The 20244-nt window shown below is 40.5% G+C and overlaps 1 protein-coding gene across 2 annotated transcripts in view; it reads right to left on the reverse strand.

Moving 5' to 3' along the window:
• DGKQ (diacylglycerol kinase theta) overlaps nucleotides 1–20244 on the reverse strand; it is a 109127-nt gene that overhangs the window by 66537 nt on the left and 22346 nt on the right. For both annotated transcript variants that reach the window (XM_040579449.1, XM_040579450.1), the window contains exons 2-3: nucleotides 15977–16056; nucleotides 5277–5376 (exon numbers count right to left, since the gene is read on the reverse strand). In XM_040579449.1, coding sequence (XP_040435383.1) covers nucleotides 5277–5376; nucleotides 15977–16056 — 180 coding nt within the window. The remainder of the gene's footprint in view (nucleotides 1–5276; nucleotides 5377–15976; nucleotides 16057–20244) is intronic.

Here is a 20244-nt window from a genome sequence, read left to right on the forward strand (position 1 = left end):
TTTTGTTCAAAGACAGGCAATGAAGGAAGTTTATCAGCATTGTCCTGTGTGTTGCTCCATTTCCTTTGCGTTAAACTGATGCCACAAGTATTAGGAAAGGCTAAGCTAATTTTGCTCATAAGCACTTGCTGTATTTCCTCCAATACAGCAAGTTAAATTTGCAACAACTGTTTGGCTTATTACAGCTTTGTCTCACAGTTCCACAGGAACCACTGCCTACTCCCATATAATCATGCCCGAAGTCTTACTTCGATTTAACCAAATCCAAAAAAAGCTGAATGTTAGAAGCATTAACAGAAAGTTCTCCTGCATCCAAATACCACCAAGTCTTGAGTGTAAAGTAATGGTCTTCCTGAAGCAATACTCCATTCCTTTTACAAAACCTTTTGCAAAGCATACTGCAGAGGAAGCGGGCACAAGAGTGGGTGCAAAACAGCTGATGCTTTTCTGCTGGACAGCACCTCTGTCCATCCATGGGGCTGTCAGAAGCAGGAGTCAAGAGACAAGTCCCCAGCCCTAGCAAAGTAGGAGGGGGGCACTCCCACCAGAACAGCAGCAAGGCAAGTAGCACACCCCTCCTGATGGCAGCCAGGAGCCTTGTCTCGCTCACTGTCCCACGGGAGCCCAGGAGCCACAGCAGAGATCAGATCAGCCACCAACCCACGCGGCACAGCTGCACCAGCATGAACTCGCTGGTGTTTGCAAAGTGATAATGACACACGCTGACATCAGAACATGCAAAATGACTGGAGGACATAATTCCTGGGAAGACTGCAACAGCCAGAAAGCATGTTTTACTCAGGAAATAAATACTTTTTATTGCCAAATGACACTCAATGGATTTAATTTTAAACCTGACCAGAATAAACCAGTATGTTAATCTCAACGATTTGTCCAAGGTGTGTCTGCATATGGCAAATCACCATTTCATTGTCAGGAAAAGGAAAATAATAATTTTTTCAGCACACCCTCCTAAGTAAACTTAACATTGTCTTCCAAAATACCTGTTCTATACTGCAGCTGGAAGAAGTTTTAGCGAAGCCTATGAAGTTTTAGGCAAGTTTGGTTTTGAATAAAGTACCTTCATTATTTAAAAGCTGACTTGAAGTATCAGAAGTAAAAGAAAACAGAACCTACAAAAAACAACCAAACAAAAAAAAAAGCCACCCAGCTAAATTATTATGCTGCAAAGGATCATTCATTAAAAAAAACCAAAACCAACTAAAATATCTCAATACTTAGCTTCATTACTGCAAGAGTTCACAAAGTTCTCTATGGATGTCAGACAGAGATGGATGAAAAAGATCCTCCTCTAGCTGCTTTTTACAGACTTGTGTATACAAATACTCTGGGAAGGCATCTGATTTTTTTTAGAGTAAATGAAAGAAAGAAGCAAGCATCAAATTCCTCAAATACTTTTTTTCTGGTTTTGTTTTGTTGAACAGGTTATTGTTCCAAGGACATCACAAAAAACTGAAGACTGTAACCTGAAGATTGGAAGGTGGCAACTGTGCATGTTACCTACATGACATGAAAGTATCTTGTAAACAGTATTTAATTACATAGAGAAACCACCTTATTTTAAAATCAGTCTCTGGTCTCTAGGAAAGGTGATCAGAACTAATCCCACAGAAGACCATGATCTACCACCACACCAAAGCAAAGCCTCTTTTAACAGGGCTAAGTCAACCACAAGCTTTTACATACAATGCCCCACACCATACGTCTTCACTGAGCTCAAGAACTTTTAGATGAGGTGTGACATGGTCCCTCTTCCACTCACACTTCTCCATATCCATAGATACAACAGGAATATTTTACAGTGTTGCCAATTCAGCTACCACTCAAGTTAGATGCTTTGAGTCATATCCTCACTAATGGTAAAAGTTTCTGTAGACCCAATTACAGCTTGAAGGAGTGTCCTGGTTTCAGCTGGGATAGAGTTAGTTTTTTTCTCGGCAGCTGGTGCAGTGCTGTGCTTTGGCTCTGATGTGAGAACAATGCTGACAGCACACTGATGGTTTGAGTTGTTGCATTCACACTAAGCCAAAAACTTTTCAGTTTCTCAGGCCCTGCCAGCGAGAGGGCTGGGGGGGGCACGGGAAACTGGGAGGGGACACAGCCAGGGCAGGTGACCCAAACTAGCCAAAGGGATATTCCATACCATACGACGCCATGCTGAGTATATAAACTGGGGGAAGAAGAAGGAGGGGGTGACATCTGGCATTATGGCGTTTGGCTTCCCAAGTAACCGTTACACGTGACGGAGCCCGGCTTCCCTGGGGATGGCCGAACACCTGCCTGCCCGTGGGGAGTGGTGAATGGATTCCTTGCTCTGCTTTGCTTGCATGGGTGGCTTTTGCTTTACCTATTAAATTGTTCTTATCCCAACCTTCGAGTTTTACATTCCTTTCTGATCCTTCTCATCATCCCTCTGGGTGAGAGGGGGTGAGCGAGCAGCTGTGTGGTGCTGAGTTGCCAGCCAGGGTGAAACCACAACAAGGAATTAACAACATGTTGGAGTTTTTATCATTAATTCTACTAACACAGGCACATACTGCTATTTGCTATACATGTATGTATATATGTAAGAACAAGACAATTTTTTCCCCCCTTGGTTTAATTCACATCTGCTGCTTCTAACACCAAATCCAACTCAGTAAGAAAATGCGCGCATGTGAAGGACAGGAGCTGTCACAGGAGTTAAACCCTTAAAATAGCTATCCCACTGATAGAAATGTTAGTTTTTATATGTTAAGATAAGTCAAATCAGAGCACCTACAAAAAGAAGTTTCATCTTTATCAGCCTTTCCATAACCCTCACAATTCTTTAACTTTTAACAGAACGGTGGTCTTCTGTTCAAGCTAGTCATTAAAGTGCCGTGAACTCCTTCATTATTGCCAAAAAACCAAGTTGGTTCATTTCAAATACATAAACTTGGCAGAATAATCTTTAAAACATTAACTGCCTCCCTCTCCAGTAAAATTGCTGCTCCTGGTTGATGTTTAATAAGAAACTTTTGTAAAGGATCCAATGCTAAAAACATGTTTGGGTTACTCCCTTTCTTCTTTTTTTCTTTGCAGTCCTTCTTCTTGTAAAAAAAAAGGGAAAGCAACTCCCACCATCATGAGTCTGAGTTCATCTGCTACCCAGTGAATTCTACAGCAAAAATAGCTGTCCAAAGCTATTAATAATTATCAGCAGAATTTGGAGGCCAAGCATTGTCATTTTTTCCAGTAAGTGTTATGTACTTATCTCACCAGAGTTTAATATACATACATGCTCATTTCTGACCACAGATGCCCCATCATGCGCCCACAGCGTTTAGTAATTTTCTATTTCCTGTCAAGGAAAATTTATTTTAATGTAAGAAAGTCCAACAGAGACTCCTGAAGAGTCCAAAACAAATTATTTTAATTATTTTAAAAGTACATCTAATGATGTTAATAATTTGCTTAGAGAAGTTAACTTCATCTTAACCCTCTTTTCTACCTAAATTACGGCAAAGATTCAGGAAAAGTTCTTTAAATTTCAGTATTCAGTAGAGAACATCATAATGAACAGTAGAATTGTACTATTAAGCTCAGTTATTAGAAGGAATCAAAAAAAAGCAAGGAAATTCAACAATTCCATCTGGATTGAAAAGCCCTACAGCTTAAAACAGCTAGCTTCTAAAACAAATTCTGGAAGTATTTTTGAAGAGTAAAGGAAGAATCTTGTGCATTTTATGAACCTCAGCTGGAAAAGTATCAGAGAAACAAGTTGTAGACTCACTGGTATTCAGAAAACTGGATAGCAAACACACTGGATAGTCACTCCACAGAAAAGAAGAAAACAATTTAATCCATGCAAGGAACGTCATTCAGAACCTTCACTGAACCAGAAAAAAAATATGTCTGGGCATTTGTAATACCTAAATATAACATTCAATTTCACATGTTTCTTGTTTAAAAACACTTAAATGGAAACATCTGAAAAAATAAATATTCCCTTGCATTAGGTACAATGCTAACACAGTAGAATTAAGAGAGTAAGAAAATGAAAGCAAAATTTAGAAAGCTTCAACTAAAATCACTAAAGTAATTTTCAAGAGTTAGGAGGACATAGCTAGCAAAAATTTTCTTTCCAAATTCTCTCTCATGCCACACAGGTTCTGAGGCTTATTAAGATAGATCATCAGAGACAACTCTGTGGTATCTGTAGCTCTTTGACCTTCCCACCATATCATCCCACCCACACGGTAAACTATATTAAGCGACACATTTCCACTAGTCAGAAGAACATAGTTTAGATTCGTTATGGAACTCAGAAGACCAAAGCAGAAACAAAAAACACTGCACCATTGTAAGTCTAAATGCCCTGATCAAAAAGAAATGTTTCCCACACACAAAGGTGACCGTATTAAATAAGACATTATCTTTAGCATAACAGCAATTTTGAAAGCATCTCAAATCCCTACAGAAGTGATTCTTCTCTCAGTAGACCCTATCTTTTTTTTGAAAGTCCACAGGTAATATTCCTTTAAAATACTGAATTCTATTCAACCTCACAACATCAACTGAACAACTACCTGATATTCGAGACAGGGGAGACAAGGGAGAATTAAGCAGCTGCCCCATGTCAAAAATCAGTCAAGTACTTATGCTAACACATATTCCAAATAAAAATTCTGGTGTTTGGTTGATTTATTTAATTAATGTTTTTTCAGAGGATCCATGTCAGAACATTCAGAGCAGTATTATTTTGACAAATAATATTTTCAAATATCTTTCCATTCAAGGCACTCATTGCCACTACAAGCAATAGCTATCTGAGACCAGTAACACAGAAAAGTTATATTCCATTCTTTTGTAGAAAGGGGGAGGTTTTAGAAACGTGAATACCTGATAATTCTCTGTATTAACAGCTTCCATTGGAAACAGAAATAAATTACCTCAACAGGAGGAGTCTTTCTTTCGCCATAATAGCTTCTCATTCTTTGCATATCTCAGGCATGATTTCATTACACACGATCAACATCACAGACTTGCTCAGAGTAAATTGGACGAAAGATGAAAGAGCATACAAGTTTGATAAAGTCTGTGGTTTACTGAAGATTCCTTAGTTTGAAGTACACATTTCTACAGTCAATGAGTGGATGATAAACAACCCAAAAAGTCTCACAGTGAGCACATGTATGTGTGTGTATATATATATGTAAGGTGTGCAATGCAAGCAAAGTTTACATTACTAGATAACACACAGGCAGCTATACAAGTAGGGTTTTTTAAGTTACCTTCACATCGAAAGGCAGACGACTCTAATGACTTTCTGCACACAGTGCAAAACTTTCTTTTGTAATGTCCTGGAGGGCCAAAACAGTGTGCAACTGGAACCTGCCAATGAAGAATGGATAAAACATCATCATCCACAACTTTCAAAGTGCCAGTTACAGTTCACAGAGACTGCTTTATCATGTAAGACAGGTCAGTATATACAACGTAAACTTTACTAAGCCCAAGAACAAATATACCGGCAAAGTAAAAAAAAAATAGTCCATACTTAATATTATATTCGAAATACTTTTTTTTTCTAAAAATATTTTTTACATTTTCCAGTTTTAATATGTAATGTATATATTTTTAAGTGCTGTTCAGCTTCCTGATGTTTCACACTGCCACAAAGCCAAACGTTTCCTGTGGGTTCAGTACTGTGTGACTTACCTGGAATCACAGTTCCTTTCTGTATTCTTAACCAAATCAAGGACAATTGAAGAGTAACAGTTGCACATGTACACAAAATACCCTAAAGACACACTCAAGCCAATTTCTAAAAGCTCTGTGCTGTCACAGTCTGGTACTCTCCACATGCCTTTCACCTCTTCTCTGAATACAGCCCAGCCAACTGACTGATCAGGGCAAAGGCATTGGTCCCCCCTTGCCCCTGCAAAGCACCACAGCCTGGACGGTAGAGATCCAGCTCTTGAAGTACATCCATACTGAGGTTCCTTTGACTGTAGGTAGAAGATGATACATTTCAACTTCCTCTTGCCAAGAGCTGTACCAACAGTTTTAGCAAATGTATTTCTAGCATACTATTCACTTATCCTAAAAAGGTAGAGTTTTCTTCTTGTTTAGTGATTAATAATGAAGACTGGAAGTGACAGTACCAAAAGAACAACAGAAAATATGATGAAAAATGCACAAGAAACATACTTGAGCTTTATACTTGTTCTAGAGACCATTCTTCCTGCAAGACACACATCTTCATTAAATTGACATTCACATTAGATGGAAGAAGCATAATTGCATCTTTACAATTCTATAATCCAAATGACTTCCATAAAAGTTTGCCACAACTTAGGTATTTAGCATTGTGCATCTCACATGCCCTTCCTGATGTGACAAACATACCAGATTTATCTTCTGGTTCTTGCATCACAAAGAAAATCCCATTTCTACTAAAAGCTGACAAATGTTTACTTAGGTGCGAAATGAAATAAATCATGCCCAGTAAAAAGTTAGAAATGATTTAAGATACACATACAGATACCTACTTTTCCTCCCTGATGTACTAGTAAACAACCCTCCAAAGTTATTGAGCAGGATTTTAATTTCTCTCCTTGTGTATTAAGAGTTTTGCTGGGAATATCTAGCAGCAAATCTGACACATACTGGGAACACAGAATCTGATGACCCAGGAAGTTGCTTGCACTTACAAAGGTATTATTCCCACCAGTGCTTCTGCCTCTGAAAGCATGGAGGCAGTTACACTAAACAATCCTATACTTCAAGCAGGTGCAATGAGTAAGAGTAATAAATTTTGCCAGACCTAACACAAGGAGAAAGGAACATTACTGAAAGTTTAGTTAAGAACAATCACTAATCTCCAAACTGCAAAGCACATGGTTCCTTCCGTCCTCCTCAGAATTAATCTTTCGGAGGCAAAGGAGTATGAAGAGAGGTATGAAATACACCTATGTTGTCAGATGTGGACAAGATCATGCAGAGCAGTTGTACAGTGACGCAGTCACAAGCTCATTGCCTCAGCAGACTGCGCTGTCTGGAGGGATCCTTGGTCCCTGACTCACCAGGAAACTGCCTGTTCAGATCCCAGGCTCCTCGCCACACCTGGCTGTCAGCCAGCCTACAAAAAGGATTCCATATCAGTATCTCCAACACGATATATTATATAAAATATCTTTGCCTCCAAAAGCTTTGAATTTTTACTTTATGTAAAAGTTCAGGACTTAAAACTACAGACAAACTATGCTTTGTGGTCTGTCTCCTACTCCTGTCAATCCACACAGAAACTTCATTCTCTTCAGCCCTCCAGCTCTAACTGACACAAAGTTCAGGGTTGGCTTGCATTATTTTTTATTTTTTTTTTTTAAATCAGAAGAGTCATATTATGCCTGCTTATAAAAAGAATATATATCCTTGGGGAGGGGTGGTGGTGGTGAACCCTGGAGAGCCTGGGGAGCTGTAATGAAACTATCTCAGATTAAGGCTCATAATCCCTACCCACTTTTATTGCACTTTCATACTTCTTCAGGAGAAATGAAAAACCAAACCTCCCTGTAGAGTAACATAAAAGTTACCTGGCTCAGCTATTCTTGAAGTAAAGTGCCAGAGCTGTTTTATTGCTCTAGCCATTCTAAAAATAAGAGGAAAGTCCAATTGCAGCTTGGTGGGAGAAGGCCACTTGCCCAAAGATCATTCTACACCATGAGTTCAAGTGCACGTCAGCACAATCCCAGCCAGACACAGCAACTGGGAGGAGTACTGAAAAGGCCTGATGGGATTTTTCCATGAAAGCTTTTCTGCACATCTGTCACCTTCAAGGCATCTGCCTGCCCTACTCGTGCCACAGCCCCAGGCACAGCAGAGCCAGCTGTCCCCAAGGCAGCAGCATTCCCCTTGAGATCAGACACAGAGGAGACCTCCTCTATCTCTGGAGTGGTCAATAACCTCCTCTGGACACCCAGCATGGGCATCTGATCCCCTCAACAACCCATGTTTGAAACACAGAGAACTTTCCTTTCCCTGGCCATGAGTCTGGCTATTTTATCTTACAACTGGCGTAGAAATGCAGGCTTTTCATTACTGTCACAGAAAGGTTCTGCTGAAGAAAAAGGACACTCCACAGATCAAAGGATCAAAGTAGAGTTTTGTGAAAAAAGTGCTTCTTTTGGGAAAGACTGTAAGAAATTACTTTGACAGGAGTCAAACTTATTCAGGGTCTGACTGGACTTATCTAGAAGACCTGAGGGAAAGATACCAAAACTAAATTCTGCACGTGTTCAGACCCTGGTAACAATCCTCCGAAGTCTCATGTCACTGAAAAAGAAAGGAACAACTGGCTGATTGAAATGTCGGGTGGAAAAAAGAAAAGGGGAAAAAAAAAAGGAAAAGAAAAAAAAAAATCTGTTCACCTTAACTTCTTCCTTTCTGAAACAAGCCAAAGAAACTTTATTTATTATGAATGGTCTTTCTAACCTGCTTTCAAAGAGACAGGTATAAAACCACTGCAAAGCCTGGTGGGAAATGGGATGGGAATAAGATGGAAAAAGAGAAAAAAAAAAAAGCAAGTACAACATAACGAAATCATCTATCACATGATGTTTCTCCTTACAGCTCCCTATATTTCTTTTGTTGCCAAACAAGTTCCAAACACCCAATACATAAAAAGAACCAAAATTCAGACCAGGAAAGCCAGTGAGGCAGCATGTCAGAATCTGAAATGTTAGGCATTTTTCTTTAATTTATATCCACCTGTATGAGTACAGCAAAGTACAGACACATAAGACAGCCTACAGAAGGAAAGTTTAATAATTGATGAGAGTTTAAAACTGCTTCTCCAATATAACTACTTAAATTACTTTATGCAAACCACTAAAAATTGATTTCTGCAGAAAAATACAGAAAATTTCTGCTAGTAATACCATTAAATGACATCTAAGTGCCCTTACAGTATTGATCAGAAGCCCATCAAAAGACAGTGATAACACACCAGCATAAGCTCCAGAATGACTGCACTCTTGGACAAAATATTGCTAGTTCCTATTTTGTTTCCTGCCATCTGTTAAGAAATCCAAAGCATTACAGAACATACCACATTTCTGTAAAAGTCTGTAATGGCCTGTAACAAAATTTGAACCTACAGAAAAAAAACTTAGAATCTAACTCTCTCAGTGCAACCTGTGCAAGTGTATAGCATTTCTGCATCATAGAGAAAGAACATCAACAAACTGCTCTTAACATCCAAACTTTGGAAAAAATAGAAAGAATAGAATTGTTTTCTTTTGGTAGTGCTTTTTGAAATCGTTCCTCATCCTGAAATGTCACAGGCTACCAAGTATATAGATAACAGCAGGCCATGAATTTAAGTGCTCTTTTCCACTGCAGTGGTATCACTACGCACAGAGCAGCCCAGCTACCACCCAAACCCTCTAGTTTGTGGATAGAGTCAAGTCAGGTCAAATCTTACTGGTCTGCAACCTTCTGGACACCTCAGTGGGGAAAAACACAGCTCCAGGAAGGCCAATTCTTCAAGCAGGTACAGCTGCTTTTGTACCAACTCAGGGAGAAGAAAGTGTTTAGCCTGAATCCTGAACCAGACTTGCAGGCTCAAAGGGGAACAAGAGAAATAGACATACCAAAAGCCCGTGACAGCTGCTGTCTTGGGCAGTCTTGAAAAAGAACAACCTACTAAAAACTGTTACTCAGCCTGTATCTAAATATTATTTTGCCCATGTATCTCCTTCCCCATTACATTTAAAAAAACTCACACTTGGACTTTGTAGGACACTGGAGAGACCAAGAAAGCAGGGTTGCAGGACCTACAGTAGTGTGGGGCTGATCAGCTTCCAAGTCGGAAAGGGTATACAGAAATACAGACACAAACACTTTCACAATAACCTCCAAAGGTTGAACAAAAGGAATTTAACGTAAGGTCACTGGTTTTCCGTTCAAAAACACTGGTGTTTTAAGGACAAGCACAACCAGCACGGAAGCAACCATGCCCATAAGGGTAGTCAGTCACATGCTGTCTTTCATAAAGACTCAACAGAAGGACAGCAAAAATTGCTGATACAAATTAAAATGGTGTTTCTGAAACAAATGGATTCTGATGTTTACGCTGCAGAAGTACTTCCTTATCTAACACTCCTAGGGTTCACTTCGACACCAAACCCCTTTGCTCTAGAGAGGTAGACAAGGTGATCACATCCGAGTACACCCGTGATTATTCTGTCCAGGTTGCCTAGACCACAGCCTCTCTGAGAGCAGCTAACAGATTTGTGATTTGACTCTTCCCAGTATTGATGTCTTTTCAATTACCTACTTACTACTCACTAATCACAAAGAGCTCTTTTATTTGCTTGAAACCTCTCTACTTCAGTAGCAAAGGATTTCTGCAACTTAAATATACTGCATGCAGCTGAATACACTCTATTTCTACTTCTGCCTTTTAGAGACAATGTCTGTCAATTACTTGTCAGTTGTGTCCAAATTGACATTCTTCCTCTGAGTACCTGATACGTCAGTTGGTGCTAAAAAGCAACTTTATGTACACATGCCGTATGGAAGTTCTGAAATCAGGTAAGAATACAAGGTTAAATGGTGTCTCAGCATATCATAGGACAGAAAAGATGAAAAAATCAAATACTTATCAAAGTTTTACCTGGGGCTAGTGCAAGGGAACAATGCACACCCCTATGTGACCTCACCTTAACCAGGAATGCTTTTCTCCATCCTACAGATCTCTGTGACAGGACATTAGGCGTTATCTAAAAGCCCTCAAGGACCCTTTAGGATGGGAACTACACAGTGAATTCCATACCATTCCAAATCAGGAGTATATGATACTTCTACTAGAAAACGAGACTTGTGTAAGAGCTTTCCACTGCAATTAAGAGTTGCTTGGACAAGCTTTTTTTGTTCTGGAAAGAGAAAACGATATGCAAGAGACAGTCACTCCTTGCTCTTACTGCTACAGAGAAAATCAATGTTGACCTCCTTCTATCAAGATAAACAACTAAAAGAAACAGACACAGTGGCATCCCACACCACTTCTGAACCTGAAGGGTAACTGATACAGCTACAGGGCTCTTCTGGGAGTTCATAGGCTACCAGGCAGCTTGCATCAAGATTCAATAGAGCATAATAAGCTCTCCTGAGTTGACCTCAGGTTTAAAGGGACTATCACTCTGGGGAGGAAAAGGAGGAAGGAAACTTCGGTGCAGTGCCAAGATTAACAGCAAGCAGTTTTACGCCTCATTTGGCTTCTAAATAATGCCGTGTAGCTGCTACATTGCAAGCAACTGCCTTGCTGAAACAATGCAGGTATAGGTCAAGTGCTGAAGAACTAGACATGGACCTTCCTGGTGAAGGTGGTCAGGGCTACCCAGCAAGCACCCAGGTCAAATCACAGAATGGTATGGGTTTCAAGGGACCTTTGAAGGTCATCTAGACCAATCCTCCTTGCAATAAGCAGGACCATCTACTACATCAGGTTGCTTAGAGCCCTGTCCAGCCTGATCTTGAATGTTTCTGGGGATGGGGCATCTACCACCTCTCTGGGTAACCTGTTCCAGGTTTTCACCACCCACATAGCAAAAACTTTCTTCCGTGTATCTAGACCGCATCTACTGTCTTTTAGTTTAAAGCCATTAGCCCTTGCCGTATCACAACAGGCCCTAGTAAAAAGGTCGTCTTGAGGTACAACCATTATTAGGACACTCTGTGAAAAAAACCCTCACACTAGCAAAGCCTCTTTATCATGGACAAATAGAAGAGGAATAATAAAGAGACAAAAGAACTTAACAAAACTTGGTTTTACAATATATAATATAAAAGAAGAAAAATATTAAGCATGTATTTTGTGAAGTTGAGTCCATGTTACAGATCTAACTCCACTACCACCATCAAAAAGATAAGCAGGAGAAAATGTCCCTTGACTGATGCATGCCAAATACACAGTAATTTGAAAAGAAGATGTAACAATAATATGCCAACCAGCTTATTTACAAATATTGCATTTCAGCCTGTCTTCTACAGCAGTCTTCTGGGAGAAGTAGTAAATATTCAGGAAGCATTCATTCAAGCATTTTTTTTAACCCACACCGATGTAAAACCCCCAACATCTGCAACTACCACCAAAGAATGATTTTCTAAAATTGGATTCTGATGGGGTTTTTTTTCCCCTGTGTTCTCCAGAACTCCCAACCAAACCAACCACATCAAATTCTCCTTCCCTGCTTCCCAATCTTATTCCCATTTGTTAAAACACTTGAGCCACTTGTAACAACATTCCTTAAAAGCTAATTCTCTGAGGCAGTCACACAAAGATCCCTCAGACATTTCTGAGAGCTGAATGAGACCGGGGGATTTATTATTCTAAGGCAAGTTAAGCAGTAACCAAACCTTGATGGTCTTTGTCTCACACTTAGTTGGACCTTCCATTGCTTGCTGGGCAGGGAACAGGGGTAGGGAAAGAAAGTAAACAAACAAGAGGTTGTGTCCCAGTACAGAAGTACTTCAGTGGCAGAAAAATGAGATGCTGCTGTTGTGTGTTCAAAGTACAAAGTGTCCAGTACAGAACAGATTATCAGAAGCATGGTTAGGGGGACTTAGTGTAACCCAAGTACCCTTTTATTCCTCTCTTCTACTTTCAGTTCATGAGGAAATGACCCAAATAACCACCCGCACACAGCTGAATCCAGCAGCCACAGGGAGACACTCAAGTCAGCAGGCAACTGCAACACCTGCTTGCCCAAGCAGAGACCTCTTCAAGCACCACAACCGTCCCATTAACTATCACAACTCATGAACACAGCTGCTATCCACATCCTGAACTACAAAGCCAAGTTTTATTTTTAGCATAGAAAGCTTCAGGAGAAGCTGATGACCTAAACCAGCATTTTTCCATTCTAGACAACCTGGCTTTAAGAACAAAAGCACACAAGAAAGTTTCATGAGCAGCCCGTCAACCCTAAGGAAAAACAAGCATAGCAAACGCCCAGCTTCAGTAAAACCACGTTCAATATACTATCATTTCCATTTAGTTTGCAAAGAACAGTTATACAGAAAACACATACACACTTCTAGGGCAAACTTAAGAGGTAAAAAATTTGTAATACAGCTTCAATGCCAACCTAACATGGGAAAGTAAAACTTGACATTTCACACCCAATCAAAGAGGTTTTGTTTTCACTGTTACTCTGTTTTGTGTTGGGTGTGGGTGTCCCCATGTCTGTCCATCCCCTGTCCCCCGTCCCCCGCCTTTTTTTTTGAACATGTATCTCAGAGTAGAAACATAAGGGAATGTGGGAAAGAGAGGGTCTGCATTTGGTACAGTTGCCAAAACCTTACCAGTGGAACAAATCATTTCCCCTGCAAACCATAAAAACCATAAGCTTGTTCAGAAGACTGATCCATGAAGTCTTGTTTTGCAACATCATGACCTGGACCCAGTCTAGAACACTGAATACAGGTGATAATGATTAATAATAGTGGAAAAAATATTCTCAGGGTGAACAAAAAGAATGATCTGAGACTGGATGCAATCATGGCATGGTTGTGACTCTGTGGGCCTTTACTTGACACTGGGAAGGAAACACTACTCTCAGGAATGAAAGTTTCCATGAAACATCTGCTGAAAAATTATTATCTGACAGTTTGATTTATTATCAAATGATACAGACTCTGATGAGGTTTAACAGTTGCCACCTTCTCTAGATGAAATCCAGGAGGTTAAAGTAAAAAACAACAACTCACCATCTCATTTCTGTAATATACTGAATATTGATGTACTAGAAGCAACTACCAGAAAAAAAATCCCACCAGTGTTCCCTCCTACATTGGACCTTTTCATAAAGAAATAATAAATAATCTGAAAGGAGAGAAGGGAGATTAAGAAAATAAACTTTCCACACATTCTCTAAATGATTACCATTTGCTTTTTGCTCTGTTATGGTTTTTAAGCAAATGCCAAGTTCAATATTTACTTCGACAGAGCCTGCACGCAAAACGACGTCTCCCATATGGCAGACTTCACTTGCACAGCAGACCCAGGATTAATGAAACTTAGATGACCACGTCAGGGAGGACAACACTGTCCAGAAAGAATAGCACAATCCAGTATTTTCAAAACATAGTCATTACAGCTCAGCATGGATAACGCAGAAGACACTTTGCAGCTAAATACAGCAACACTGAACTGCAAACAGCTTTTGAGTGCTGACAACCACTCTCAGATAAATTCTACTGCTCAGCAACAATAGTTAATTTTATGTGCAAACTATTAGATAAAATTTATGTGTTGGGGCAGGTAAAGAACAGGGACTGGTAAAAGAACAAAAAAACCCCACAATGACATCCACAACTAATGCCAGTGGAAGCATTAATAAGTTTAAATGCAGGATTTTTACCATGCAAAGGCAAAGGAACAAATGCTATTTTTAACAATGAATTATATTTAGAGCACATTCACAAAAGAAGCCGTCACAAATGTTTACAGCTCTAACACTCTGAATTGTTTCCCAGTTGGATTTATCATCCCCCCAAGGGTCCTTGCAAAGATACCTATATCATCTGACTCTGTTCCTTTTCCCATGCTACAATGACTGATTGCCAGCGTACTGCAACAGTAGTAGTTGCTAATTCCTAGCAATATCATTTCTATCTATGTGTCCCTTTACCGCGGGTTCTGGGAGCAATTATTTCTTACTATTTCACTGGCAACTTCCTATGTATTGGACAAGTTTTTTTCACCTAAGTTATACCTCTCAAGATGAAAAGTATGTGGGGAAGAGGAAGTGTGTAGTAAGCCTAACAGCATTATCATCTAGACAAAGCAAATATAAGGAAAACAAGCGGCTGGCTGATTTCTCTCTATCCAATTCATGTAACTTCAAAATACTGTTTCAGACTTTCCTGTCCTACCCCCTGTATAGGTTTCCACAACATAAAGGAATTTGTAAAGCTTTCTAGAATACAAAGAAGGGAAGCAGATCTGCTTCACAGGTTCCCAAGTCTACACAATGTGTTCCCATAAATGTGCTTTTAGTCAGAGAAGTCTGTAAGGTACATGATTCTGATTTTACAGCCGTGTTTCCTTTGACTTTTGGATATGGCTCTTTAAGGCATTTGCAGTGTTTTACTACTTCTCCAGTAAGTTTCTGATCTCCTTCCCGTTTTTTCCCTTTCTGTCATCTTTTCCCAAGCGGATAATACACTTCGTCTTCTCATCAGTTTAACTTCTTAATGCCTTAGTTGCATCCTATTATCTTCTTTAATGTTGATTCATCTTTCAGACCTTTTAAAAACAATCTCTTAAGCATGAAGTCTTGTGCGAGAGAAAGTCACAGGGCATCTGAAAGCAAGTACTTTATTAATTACCATAATAAATAAATTTGAGTTATTACCATCAGCTGAAGTCCTGCCCTCAGATTTTTTTTACTTTGAAATCCTATGCTTTTAATGCAATGACTTTATTCTCTGGACACAATAAGCAAGCAAATTCTTAAGGTGCAGCAATCAACAGAGGCTAAACACAGCCCCTTCCCTAGACAGAGAAGCTTTAGTATTTTCCCAGTAAGATGCAATTGCTGTAAAAACATTGGTGGCGTACAGAGAGTTCTTCTTCAGTATGACACACGGTACAGTTTTCTGACAGGACTGATACCAATCAGTTGGCCCGCTATGTTACTGCAAGGCTTCCAGGTAATGACACACAAGTAAGAATATCTAGTAGTATTTAAAGAATGCAAATAACTGCTCTTCAAAAGACAGACTATCCACAGCTGCCCATAGCAGGGACTTTTCAAAGGAGATGAAACTTTGCCTTTGAGCGGCTACAAAAGCCTTGGTGATGACTAACACGATTGAAGGATTACAATACCAACAAGCCACTACTGTACTACACCATGTTCAATAGTAATAAATTTGTGCCATTATCCCAAGACAGGGAAAAGGCAATGTGTGCTTTACTCACCCTTACAAGGCTTGGAGCAATACATGAGCATGGTATCTTGACATTCTTGAGGCACTTCTCATGAGACATGAAGTTGCAAACTGTGGAAATAAAATAAGAACCGTGAGCAAATCTTCACAAATAAGGGATTTTGTGGGAAACAAAACAAAAAATGATATGGAGTCAAACACAATTAGGAACATATCTTTTTAATCACACTTGCTCTCCCCTAGGTTTGAGGATGTACATGACTGCCACACTTCAGGCAGCGTGTGAACTCCATCTCACTTTGTTACTAAGGCATTGGCAATGGAAAAAGAAGGAGGGTTTAAACCAATACATTACAGGCCTACAGCGAGTCATGCCCTCCCACACCTTCTCCCCATAAGCACCACAATGAGCTCTTAAATTTCAAAATATATTTTAAACAATCTAAAGTCCAAAACAGCTTCTTCGATGTAGCCAAAGCAGACACACACATTTGAAAGTAAACTTATTCTACAAGCTAATGCGTGTGACAGGAATAAATGAGAGAAACCACAGTACTGTTACACACTGAGACTAATGGACGAAGGATACTAAATTAAAGGTCACCATTTGCATGCAGCTTTGAAAGTCAAGAGCAACTAATTATTGCTTCTACTGTGGAAGCACAGGTTTAGAATTCCACCTGATCTCCACAAAGTACGCTTTTAAGCAAGACAGCATTCGAAAAAATCCGTTCTCATCGGGATCATATTTTCCACAGCTTCTTACCATGGATTTACATGATGTTAAGCTGTTCAAAGAAAACAAGGCACTCTTTATTCCATTCCCACCACCCTGCATTAATGAGGAGCTAGTAAGCTGTGCAGCTACAGCTTTAGAGTCCCTCTTATTTCAGAACTACCCTTAGCAGTTCCAGCGCAAAGTCTTACACAGGTGCTCAGGCTCTGACCTCGTGTGGAAGCACAGACCTCTCCCCGTGCCTGCTTGTTGCTGTACACAGGAGGTTTTCACACATGCCTGCTTTTCAGAAGCATGCTGTACTGCTTCCTAAGTTTCACCAGAAATGGAGAAAACCCCTATGCACTTCAAGCTTCCCATCTGCGGGCCATTGCCACCAAAAGCAGACCATTTTCCTTTCCTCTCTTCTCCCTTCTCCAGCTCATTGACTTCCGATTTCACAACACTGCTGCCTCCCATGCCAACTCAAGCATTAAAATCCAGATCCACTTCTCTGTGATTTACCGCTAGTCCATGCCAAGCAACCTTTCCTTTTATCTGGCACAAAAAGAACGATAACCTCTTTCACACTGGCGCTCATCTTAATGCAAGCAGCAGGCAAACATTTGTTTTTCATTAGTCTGCAAATCAAAAAGAAGTAGCACTGCAAGTCACCGCTGCGTATAAACACATTATTATTCATCATCCATGGTTGAACACAGAGTGATTACTGCATTGATGAAAGGAAGTGGGAACGGAGCAGATCCAAACCTTCTGCTGGGTGCTGTGCAGTATTAAGTGCATCTCTAAGGTTGATAGCATTCGTGACTAAATAAGGCAGGTAAGGGGTGGAAACAGTCAATGAAGGTATAATAAACCAGATTCTCAGAGCTGAAAATGCAGATGCCCAAGACAGTTGCACGCAGTCACTATGGAGGAAGGAGCAGACAGCCCATCAGCACATAAGAGACCAAAGAGAACAAAGGGATTGTCCAGGCAGAGGAAACATGCATCTCCTATTCCAGAACACAGGTATGACCCCACACGGAGAACTGGTGAATTCTTTATCACACTTATGTATATTAGAACAACATGGATGTTGATGGACATAACCTACTCTCTCCTCAGGTCTCCACAACACGTCTATGGATGCTTTCAGAAGGGTCAGCTAGTTGCTGTGAGAACAAGTCTGTAAAGGTTGCAGGAGAGATGCTCCCTGCCCACTACTAGCTAGTCTGAAATGTACCATACATGCCCTGCCACTGACAGAAGACATCTGCCCCAGTCTTTTCCCTGTCTCAGGTGGTGCCTGAAGCTCAGCTGAACCTGTCTAGGTCAGGAGGGCTGGCCCCTGCAGGCAGAAGCATGGCGACAAAGGTTCCCACAGCTCCAACCCACAAAAGGCATCAATATGAAGCTTCAAATACAAATAGGCAGCTGTCAAGAACTTCATAAAGGGGTGAGAACTTGTCAAGGAGAAAGCATCAGTGAGTAATGAAATTCAGTGAAATGGCGCAGTTTTCCTTTGTTTTTCTGGTTCAGAAGCAGGCAAACTAGAAAGCAAAGCACAGAGCAAGACACTACAGACTGCTCCCATAAATTTTATGATCGGCAAGAAGCAGCTGGCAACTGAGGTCTGCAAGACCAGTATCTCCAAGTGGCTACTGGCTTTAAGTGCACATACAGTAACTCAATACACAGGTTAACCAAGCCCTACACAAACGTCTCAGGGAATTCAGAAGGCTCCGAATCAGCCAACAGATGTGAAGCTCCTTCCATGGGCAAGAATCTTGAGAGATGATGTCCATTTATTCAGACAACTCAAGTTGTGAGTTGTGCCTGAACATAATACCACTCAGTTTTCTCTTTGTGGTGACAGAAGCAGCAAAATACGGCCCTGCATAAAGACAGCATCCCATGGTTCAGCTGAGGAAACATCTCGTGGCACAGAAAAATAATACTGAAGACTTATTCAAACCAGCAATTTCAGAAAAGCGGTAAACCAAAAAGTGAATAAAGGTTTCATGCAAGGAGAAAAACAGGAAGGTGCATAAAGCTTTTAACTGCTTGACTGCATATCAAGAAAGACAACACAAAATAATGAATTTCCAAAAATTTTGTGGAAAAGATTGAAGTATTTGCAAAAAAACAATTAAGAAATATCAAGAGACAAATGGCAGGAGATCAGTAGGGTCCAAACAGAGACTGTAACATTCTCCACAGAAGATTTTCACACGTTTTTCAGTAGGTACTCACACATCCCTCCTCTGCCTGTCACATGCTTCAGATTTGGCAGGGAGGATGCACACGCTCCAGCTACATTTCTTTTTCCTGTCCCACAGAATTCCTCAGGGGGTGCACTAACTCTTACAAGGCACCATTTTGCTTCTCTTTTCAACGCTCCCCAAAGAAAGGGGGGGTGGGGGGGGAGGGGCGCAGAAATGGCAGCAGGCCAAACTGAAGTATGAACAGTACTGGGGGGTGTGAATTCTAAATTTGTGTCAGTAGCACTGGAGAGGGAATGCAATTAAGCCTGAAGTTCTGACAGCCAGGAGAGGTTTGGTGTTTTTTAAGGGATGGTCTTTCACCAGGAAAAACAAGCCAGAAGATGCTGCATGAAGTTTCAGAATACGAAATGCAAAATTTGAGGTAAAATCATTTAGCAGAAGAAGACAGGCTGTTCTATTTATAGGCAGAAGATTTCTCCATACAAACTCAGTGATGAGCCACCAGCAGATGCATCTATGGATTGTCTAAGTCACAACAAAGCAATTTCAAATGCAGCTTTCAGATACTGTATACAAAAGTGATGGTTTCACTAAGGTGTGAAAGGCAGGAGCACTCAGTGCATCCTTTAGTTAAGCATTTTCAGCACTACCAAAAGTACCTAACAGTATGGATGAAGGGAGAGACAAACACTTGAGGTGTATTGGAAGAAAACAGTGCCTGCAACCTTCACATTGGACTTTCAATACAAGGCATCCATATCCAGGTTTAAACTGAATGAAGCTATAGCATATTGAGGGAAAATGAAGAGAGGCAATTTCCAGATACACTGACAGAATCCACAAAACATGTACCTGCAGATTTGGGGGACTTTTCATGGTCTCTCTGAGCACCTAACTATATGGTCAGGTGTACAGCAGCAACAATATTTGACAATTTTCCCTTGTTCCCCTCCTCTATTCAATAATAAATTACTTCAATTATATGAAAAATTAGATATTCCCAAAGCACAGCAAGAAGCCAGGTGGCCATCAGGCACCACAGGACTGCTCCATGCCCACACCAACCATGAGATGTGGCTTTACAGTGGTCTTTGCCCAAGTGCCTTCACTTCCTAGGGTTACTTCCCCAGTCACATTTTGTTCGACTTGGTAATTTAATAAAGAAAAAGGCAATATATATGTACAGCAACACCCAGTGAATATACAGCCAGCCACTCTCCAACATACACTTGCAAGGAAATATAAAACATCTCCCTCAGCTGTCCCTAGGAAGGCAGGACATAAAAGCTGGGCCCTGCAGAGGGACCTAGGCAGGCTGGAGCGATGGGCCCAGGCCAGTGGTGTGAGGTTCAGCAG

The sequence above is a fragment of the Falco naumanni genome, chromosome Z, assembly GCF_017639655.2.
Source record: "Falco naumanni isolate bFalNau1 chromosome Z, bFalNau1.pat, whole genome shotgun sequence".
NCBI lineage: Eukaryota > Metazoa > Chordata > Aves > Falconiformes > Falconidae > Falco > Falco naumanni.